General features: G+C 45.7%; 1 protein-coding gene across 1 annotated transcript; it reads left to right on the top strand.

The window, feature by feature from the left end:
• Nucleotides 1-504: 504 nt before the first annotated feature.
• On the top strand, nucleotides 505-7,031 carry NGRN (neugrin, neurite outgrowth associated). The gene is made up of 3 exons (XM_030878615.2): nucleotides 505-740; nucleotides 1,133-1,243; nucleotides 5,937-7,031. Exons 1-3 carry the CDS (start codon nucleotides 577-579, stop codon nucleotides 6,547-6,549), a joined length of 888 nt encoding a protein of 295 aa, XP_030734475.1. The 5' UTR covers nucleotides 505-576; the 3' UTR covers nucleotides 6,550-7,031.
• Nucleotides 7,032-9,384: the final 2,353 nt, after the last annotated feature.

Below are 9,384 nucleotides of genomic sequence, written 5' to 3'. Positions count from 1 at the left end.
TGTCTTTCAATGAGGAAAAAAGGTTGAAAACTACTGGACTTAAAAAACAACAGTACAATCATAGAATCAGAATACTAGGCAGCCATTTAAAAATGTTATATGATCCCATTTTCATCTAAAACAAAGAAGGAAGGAAAGGAAGGAATAAAGAAAGAACAAGGTAATGAGTGGCAAAGCCAGCGTTCAAACTCAGTAAGTCCTGCCCTAGAGTCCATGCTCATAGCCAATATGCTTATTTCACAGTAAGATTAGAGGTTTTTATCTTCTTTTTGCTCTTCTAAATTTTCTGTAATTAACAGATACTACTCTATAATCAGAAACCTAAAAGACTATGATAACTTGGAGTGCTAGTTTACAAGTGTACACCATTGCACTTAAGATGAAAACCAGAAGCCTGCTCTGTAATTACAACGGGTGAGGGCGGGTGGCAAAGCAGTTCAAGCCCAGAAGTCACGCCCTCAGACGGAAGCGGAAAAAACGCACCAGCCCCTCAGCTTCCCGCCCAATTCCGGTCCCGCCCCCTGGCTTCAGGAGCTACCCTGTGGCGGGGGTGGTGGAGGGCTTTTTCTCGTCGACATGGCGGTTTCTCTGAACTGCTTGCTGGGCGGGGGTGTCCGTGCCGCGGTCGCTCGCTGTGGGTTTGCTACCCGGGGCGTGGCGATCCCGGGATCTGTCGGCCGTGAGCCGGACCCCGATTCCGACTGGGAGCCGGAGGAGCGGGAGCTGCAGGAGGTGGAGAGGTACCGGCTCCTTCCCGGGCCCTCAGCCTGAAGCAGGGCCTCGGGCCTGGGCGCCCCAGGCCGCGCCCCCTTGGCGCCGGGCGTCCTGCGGCGGTCCTTATTTCTCACCCGTTGTCAGGGGCACAGGGGCAGCTGTTAGCTCCTTTGGGACCACGAGTCCCTTCACCAAGGACGTATTTCGTCACCCGTTTAAAGAATTCGGCAACAGCTTATGGGCTGTTGTTCTTGGTGTTAGATTTCTGGGGCGGTGTTCAGAGCAGGTCTAGGCTGACAGACATGGCCAGGTTGTCCTTGCAAAGAGAAGCGGGCTGGGCGCTCTGACTTAGCCCAGGGCTCTCAAACCACCCATCTGGCTTCCACGCATGGCTTCTGCCATTGGTTCTCTCTCCCAGCGCCCTGAAACGACAGAGAAAAGCTATCCGGTTCCAGAAAATTCGGAAGCAAATGGAGGCGCCAGGTTCCCCGCCCAGGACCCTGACGTGGGAAGCCATGGAGCAGATCCGGTAAGACTGTTGGCAGTTAGGATCTGCTGTGATGAGAAGTGAAGGATACTGGGGCTTAGAACTTAGAACGTTGTTTTTGTATTTTTTGCTTTTTATCTTTCAAGATTTCTAACAGAAAAGTCAAGTAATAAGATAAACTTCGATGAGCTCGCCATCTAGATGTAATAGTTTTTAACGTTATGACACGGTTCGTTTTTTGCCGAAATTTTAAAATAGTAAGTTACAGGCGTCGCAACATTTAACCCGTATATAGTAAGTAGATCATGACGTTCTTGATCTAGGACCAGGGATGGAGCTTCCATGGTTACGTTGCTCTGAAGAGAGGCTCCGTATCTTAGAAAAGAGATCCTTTTTTAAATTTTAAGTTTTTTGTTTTGAATAGATAATACATATGGCTCAAAATGAGAACAGTATAACAGGGCATACGCATTGAGAGGTGTTAATCCCCCCTAGTCTCCTATGGATACTATTTTTAATAGGTTTTTGGGTCATTTTCTAGGTTTCTTTATGCAAATAGAAGCAAGCACGTATGAATACAGAATTTTTTTTTCACTTCTATAATCACAAACAGTAGAATACTAGAAATGCTGTTCTGTACTTTGCTTTGTTCGCTTAATATATTCTGAAGCTCTTTTCACTTCCCAAGAGAGAGCTCCTCATTCTTTTCTGTAGATGCTTAGTAAACTGTAGTTTATTTTACCAGTCTTTTATGCTGGGCACTTGAATTGTTTCCACTCACTTGCTGTAACAAATAGTGCTCCAGTGCATAACTTTGTATACTCTAAATATCTGCCAGAAGTATTTACACTTACATAAATGTATGTGTTACATACCTTCCTAGAAGTAGGGTTGCTACTGAACCGAAGGGCAAATGGACTTGCATTTTGATAAATATTGCTAAATAGTCCTTTGTAGGTCATGTTCCTTTTTCCATTCCCATCAGAATAACTCTGGAATTGAGACTTAGAATAAAGGGGGTTTTATAGAGCTGATCAAGATTTTATGAGCCTGTAGCAGCTTTCTCCTGTCAGCTTCCTCTCCTATCTTGAACACCAGCCTTTTCAACCCTTCCATCTTCCCACCTGTCACCTCCCCTTTTGTGATCAATAAATATCCTTTTATTTCAGAGAAAAAACAGGCTATTAGGTAAGAACTGTTTAAAGCTTCTTGGTCTCCTCCTTACCTTCCACTCTCAATCTTGTACTCTGTTCACACCTCTGGGGAAGTGGTAGTCCTTCACTTGTCTAGGACCAGTCCTCTGGGTGCTCTAGGTCAAATCCCTACCTAATTTCTCAGGGACCTACATCTGTCAACTTAAGGTTGTCCATGTTGTGTGCCGATCTCAGTCTGTCAATAACCAGTGTTGTGGCTGAGCCAGCCCTTGTGGTTCTTAAGACTGCAAGATGCCCTTCAGCAATAACCATCAGAAAACTGCCGGGTGGGGGGGGTGGGGGGATGAGGGGTTGGGGGGAGGGTTATTATTTACAGGACCTGGAAATTATATGGCACACCTGAGGCCACACAGCAAGGTCATGGGTAGAGAGAGGTGCAAGGGCCTGGGGTTCTTCTTTTATTGGGGTTGAGGGTGGGGGCCTAGGGTTTTGAGGGCTCACTCTTTATTGGTGAATTTAACATTTTTTTAAAAATTTTATTTTAAATTATTTATTTATTTTGGCTGTGCCAGGTCTTTGTTGCGGCATGCAGGATCTTTAGTTGCAGCATGCGGGGTCTTTTTTTTTTTAAGTTGCGGCACACAGGATCTTTAGTTGCCGCATGCAAACTCTTAGTTGCAGCATGTGGGATCTAGTTCCTGACCAGGGATCAAACCCGGGCCCCCTGCATTGGGAGCATGGAGTCTTAGCCACTGGACCACCAGGGAAGTTCCTTAACAGGAATTTAAAGCGCAAGAAGAAAAAAAGCAAGTGGCCCAAGTGGTTAGTTATTGAAGCCAACCATAATCTCTAAAACAAACGCGCCTCAATGGAGGGGTGGGGGGAAGCCTGGCTTTTTATCTAGTTGTGTGGCTGGCAGTGTGTTTATTGGAGATAGCCATCTTTGAAGTGCATACCTTGGCAAGCAAAGCTTAAGTCAGTCACTTGGGTTACAAAGAAAAGGAAACCCAACTGTCAAGGCTATACTACACTCCCTCCTCCTTTAGTTCCCTGCTGGCTCCCTGGCTCCCTACCCTCATTTTTGTTTGTTTCATCACAACAATGAAACTATTATCCACAAATCTACCAGTGACTTCCTCAGTGCTAGGCATAACTGACACTCAAGGCTTTAGTGTGACTAACATTTCTGCAGCATTTGACCTTGTCTGCATTCTTGAAATTCTCCCTTGACCCAGGCTACCACTCACTTCTATTTCTAGGACTTGTTTCTGTTTCCTCCATGGGCTCCCCGTCTTCCTCCTGTATCTTAATTATTGTAGTTTTTAGAGTTGTGTCCTTGGTCATTTATCTCACTCTGAATATTTCCCTGCCTAATGCCAGCCACTTGCATGGCTTCAACCACTCCTGCTATTGGCTTATGACTTCCAGATCTATCATGTCCAGTCCATGTTTTTCTTCTGAACCCTATATAGTCAGCTGTGCACTAGATATCGCTGTTTGGCTGTCACACAGGTTCCTTAAACTCAACATGTACAAAACAGAATTCATCATTATTCCCTGACAATTTCATTCTGCTCCTGTTTTTGCTATAACCCCGAATGGTCCCACCAATCACCCACTCTAAAGATACTGAATCTTGGGACTTCCCTGGTGGCGCAGTGGTTGGGAGTCCACCTGCCAATGCAGGGGACGCAGGTTCGAGCCCTGGTCTGGGAGGATCCCACATGCCGCAGAGCAACAAAGCCTGTGTGCCACAAATGTCGAGCCTGCGCTCTAGAGCCTGTGAGCCACAACTGCTGAGCCCGCATGCCACAACTACTGAAGCTCCACGTTCCTGGAGCCTGTGCTCTGCAACAAGAGGGGCCACCACAATGAGAAGCCCGCGCACTGCAATAAGGAGTGGCCTCGCTCGCCGCAACTAAAGAAAGCCTGTGCAGCAACAAAGACCCAGCACAGCCAAAAATAAATTAATTAATTAATTAACTAAAAAAAAAAAAAAAAAAAGATGCTGAATCTCAGCCTATTTCTTCGCCCAGTATTTAGTTCCTTACCAAGTGTAACCACTTGGCCTTCCTAAAATATTCCTCAAGTCTCTTTCCTCCTCTGCTCTCATTGCCACTGTCTCGGTTCTGACTGCCTGGATTACTGTGACAGCCTCTTGCCTGATCTTTCCATCTCTAGTCTTGCCCTGAGAAACTACTGTTACTGAACCAGATTCATTTGCCTGATGCATAGCAAGCCATTGCTGAGACCCTGAGGTTTGCAGCAGAGAAAGGGTTTATTCATAGGCAGCCAAGCAAGGAGATGGGAGAACAAGTGTCAAATCTGCCTCCTTGAAGAAAGAGTTTTAGGATATTTATGGGGTAAAGAAACAGGGTGGTCTGAGGCTTCGGGAAAGGTGATTAAATGTTAGAAAAAGGTGAAGTAATTGGTGCTCTGAGTTACCTGGTTCTTCATGGGATGCATGTTCAGAAAATGGTGGGCAGCATTAGCATGATCTGAGGATGGAGTTTTTGGCCCTTGACATTGAAAGGTCACCCATTGGACACTTGTACAGGCCCAGCTGAATGGTCAGTGGTCTCAACTAGTTTGAACTGGGCAAAACTAGCCCCATGTTCCTGAACAACAACTTAAGCAACTGTTACCAGAGTGACCCATGGTCAGAGGTGTTATCTATAGGGGGCAGTTAAAGGAGTCTTGTGATACATTGTCTAGGCTATGTGAAGCTTGGAGGCTATGCAGTTTGCATGAACAATTAAAGCAAGCTTGGTCGGTAAAGGCAGGTTACAGGTTATTATTCATTAAGCAGGTTATAATTCAGGGAATCTAATTGATGACTGCCCTCTTTCACTACCACTGGATTGAGCTTCAAAATGAAAATTTGCTCATGGCATTCTTCTCCTTAAACGCCGTCCTTGGTTCACTGTTGCGTTGGAATGGGCTCCGGAATCCCTGAGCGTGACATGACCCTGCTCCTGCCGCCCCGTCACACAGACTGAGCTGTTCCCAGCAAAGGTGATGTGCTTCTTCGTGTTCCACCTGCTGCTCACTCTACCATCAGTACCTTTGACCTTTTCTTCCTCTCCTCCCCTCTGCCAGCTTATGACAACTTCTCATCTTTTCAGACCAGCTCTAGCATGGACTTCCTGAAGCCATTCCTGGGCCACCCCGCAAATGTGGTGATAGCCTGTCCCTGCCTCTCCCTCCTCGGTGCTCTCACAGCATCCTCTGCTGGGATATTTCTCATAGTGTTTTTGTATGTTACTGTATCTGTCTCCATCACCAGACTGTATGTTCTTTGAAGGGAAAGACAGTCATCATGCATCCCCAGGATCTAACTGGGGCCTGCCGTGCAGTGAGAGAGGAATTCAGTTGATATGAAATGAAATGACTAAGAGTAGTTGGGTGTCACTGTTAGCACACAGGACTGGACCGCAGCCATTTAGTAGCAGAAGATAAACACTGCATTTGCAGTTTTTCCAAGCCCTCTTCTTGTCATGTATTTAGCACTAGTATTATCAGTTAACTGTTCTGATAGGAGACTTCTTCACAGATTGAAAACCTGCTTCTTTTTTTCATAGGTATTTACACAGGGAATTTGCAGAGTCCTGGTCAGTTCCCAGATTGGCTGAAGGCTTTGATGTCAGCACTGATGTGATCCGAAGGGTTTTAAAAAGCAAGTTTGTGCCCACATTGGAGCAGAAACTGAAGCAGGACCAAAAAGTCCTTAAGAAAATTGGGCTTCCCCGCTCACTCCAGCAGCTCCCAGGCTCTGGGGATACCTCAGCACCGCTTTCTGCAAGCCATTCTTTATCAGGCTCTTTGCCGATGCCCGGGGATGAAGCCTCATCCAAAGGCCATGGTCACAGCACAGCTTTGAAAGTGACAGAATTGAACACTCACAGAACAAATACACCAAGGAGACAGAAGGAAAGGAATAAAGGAATCCAGGGCCTGGAGGAGGAGAAGAGCTTTGTGCCTGTTGCTGCAGCCCCAGGTCATCCGAGAGAGCTGCAGAAGTTCACCAGTGACTGTGGAGGCACCAGAGGAACTGACAGTGATGGATTGCCAAGTGACAAGAAGCTGGCAGAGTTGAAGGCAGGGGAGCCAGGTGACCAGAACTTTAGCAACAAAGTCGTGCAGAGGGGACGAGAGTTCTTTGACAGCAATGGGAACTTCCTGTACAGAATTTGAGCTGGAGCCTGGCTTGTGGAAATGCCACATGAAACACAGCTGGGCAAGTGTATTTGGTTCTGCCTGGATTTCTGTGTGTGGATTAACCACCTTGGAATGGAGGGTAGTGATGAGCCTGGAATGTGGGATGAAAGAGCTTCTTGGATTTGAACCTGACAGAGGGCAGAGAACCTCACAGGGTAGTTCTGTGTGGGAGCAGGGTGAGTGACTGGGTAGATTCCAGCCTCCTGGAGCACTGCTCCTCCTGTGACCCACGTGGATCTTCAGGACTCAGCCTTCTTGCTTGGGCTCTCTGTATGTTGAAACCAGCTTGTATTGCATGTGTTGTTACAAGTTTCTGTGATACTTCCAGTATGTTTGGGAGGAAATTAAAAGTTTGTCTTCTCACCTCATTTACTTCTTGATTAATGAATACTAACAGTTCTGGAACTGCTTAGTCAGTTATCTTCATTATGTGCAAAATAAAGTAAAATGTAGCAGTCTGTGTTGATTGATGCTCTCTGGGATTGGGAGGGTTTACCTGTGAAGGGAAGGGAAGAGGCAAAGGGTCCCTTGTCTAAATATTGGGAGAGAGATGGGGCCAGAGGAATCCCTAATAAAGGGCTCTGTGCCTGTCAGCCCTGCTCAGTGATGGACTTCGACAGCCAAAAACTGGACGTTAGGCCTTCCCTAAACACCCAGTCTAAAGCAGCTCCTCTTTTAGTTGCTAGGGCTCTAAAACAAAATGGGGCTGTGGGGATTTGACCAAACAAAAAATGCAAAGCAGGCAAAGGCTTTACAGGCTCTCAACGTTACCTCCAGCCACTTCCAAAAGCTTAAGTAGTATCTTATTTTACAGCTTTAATCAGATTTTTACAAGGGTGTTGTGATTTAGGCAAGAATAGATAATAGATCCCTTTTACAAATATGGTCTTGGGACTTCCCTGGTGGCGCAGTGGTTAAGACTCTGCGCTCCCAATGCAGGGGGCCAGGGGTTCCATCCCTGGTCAGGGAACTAGATCCCACATGCATGCCGCAACTAAGGAGCCGACGAGCCACAACTAAGACCCGGTGCAAACCAAATAAATAAATGAAAGTAAATAAATACATGAAAAAAAACCCAAATATGGTCTCAAAGGTTTTTGGATATGCCCAAGGTCACATAGCTGCAAGTGAGTGACAGCAGTGGGACTTGAACCCAGGTCTGATTCCTAATTCAAGGTTTCTAAAATTCCAGGAATCTATCACTGCCTGGCATAATTTCTGTTAATTCACTGATTCTTTTAGAATACTTTATTAATATCAGAAAGTGATTATCAAAAGACAAATGGAGACATATTCAAGCAACATAGAGTCCAATGACAGTTCTCAACAATGTCTCATTTTAACAATTTACCAGCAAAAATTGGCTACTCAGAATTTAAATACATGCAGGATGTTTTTCTAATGAAAACATTGATATTCCAACCGTCACTGACAGCCTGGTCATGTGTCTTGTTGCTATTGCAAATGTCATTCGTGGCAATTATATCACTGATTACTGCTAACTTGAGCATCTGTTCAGTAGAAATGGGCAAGGCCCTATCACATGCCAGTCAAAGTTAGGGAATCCAGCTTCTGGTAATAGAGCAGTGGACAGATAAGGCCCTTGTTCTCACTGCTTTGTCACTATCATGTAACTTATAATAAAAACGTCAATATAATTATGATTTTTAAAAGGGTAATTTGCCATTAGAACCTTAGAGGAGGGACTTCCCTGGTGGTGCAGTGGTTAAGAATCTGCCTGCCAATGCAGGGGCCACGGGTTCGATCCCTGGTCCTGGAAGATCCCACACAAGCCGCAGAGCAACTAAGCCCATGCAGCACAACGACTGAGCCCACGCATCGCAGCTACTGAGCCCACGTGCCTAGAGCCCGTGCTCCGCAACGAGAGAACCCACTGCAATGAGAAGCCTGCGCACCGCAATGCAGAGTAGCCCGCGCTCACTGCAACTAAAGAAAGCCTGCGTGCAGCAACGAAGACCCAATGCAGCCAAAAATAAATAAATTCATTTAAAAAAAATAACTTAGAGGAGCAAGATGCTATTTGACTGCTTAAATATGCATTTCTAACTCCTGTAAATCATTTGTGTCCTTTCCCCAGGGGACTATGAAATATTAGAAGCTTTTATTGCTAGCTTGGATATGTTTTCCATTTACCTCATCCACCACCATCCTAATGCTCGCTAGCTTAAATCTTTTGTTTCCATTCTTGTAAATGCTAATCTAAGGCTTTTGCACTTACTAGTTCTTTGTCCCCAGATTTTCACTTGGCTGGGTCCTTGCCATTCAGGCCTCAGGTCAAATGTTACTTTCACAGGCCTTTTCACCCTAGTTTAAAACAGCTCCCTTCATGTTCTATCACCACACCCTGTTTAATTTTCCCTAGTATTTGAAATGTATTACTAATGCATTATTTGTCATCACCCACCTTGCCCCATTAGAAGGTAGATCCCATAAGGGTAGGAGACGTGTATGTGTTCATTGCTGTAGTTCCACTCCCAACATAGATTTATTTCTTCCTTCCTTTTCTTTTTTGGCTGTGCCACGCAGCAGGCGGGATCTTAGTTTCCCGACCAGGGATCAAACCTGTGTCCCCTGTAGTGGAAGTGCAGACTCTTAACCACTGTACTGCCAGGGAATTCCCCCAACATAGATTTCAATATTGGTTGAGTGAATGAAGAAATGGCTGGGAAACCTTACACCAATCAGCCAATCCACAATGGCAGAAAGCCCGGCCTTTTACCTTTGCCAGCCTGTGCATCCAGATCTCAGCCAAGAAGGCCTAAACTTCCTGCAGGTTGACCTGTTCCTGCT

This window comes from Globicephala melas, chromosome 2 (assembly GCF_963455315.2).
Source record: "Globicephala melas chromosome 2, mGloMel1.2, whole genome shotgun sequence".
NCBI lineage: Eukaryota > Metazoa > Chordata > Mammalia > Artiodactyla > Delphinidae > Globicephala > Globicephala melas.
Note: the sequence above shows the minus strand (reverse complement) of the source record. Positions and strands in the feature narration are given on the sequence as shown.

What these genes read in the sequence shown, in the direction of transcription:
- NGRN (XM_030878615.2), top strand. Translation starts at nt 577, where the DNA reads ATGGCGGTTTCTCTGAACTGCTTGCTGGGCGGGGGTGTCCGTGCCGCG. An exon ending in GAGCTGCAGGAGGTGGAGAG is followed by an intron (nt 741 to 1,132) that starts GTACCGGCTCCT and finishes TCTCTCTCCCAG; the next exon opens with CGCCCTGAAACGACAGAGAA. An exon ending in GAAGCCATGGAGCAGATCCG is followed by an intron (nt 1,244 to 5,936) that starts GTAAGACTGTTG and finishes TTTTTTTCATAG; the next exon opens with GTATTTACACAGGGAATTTG.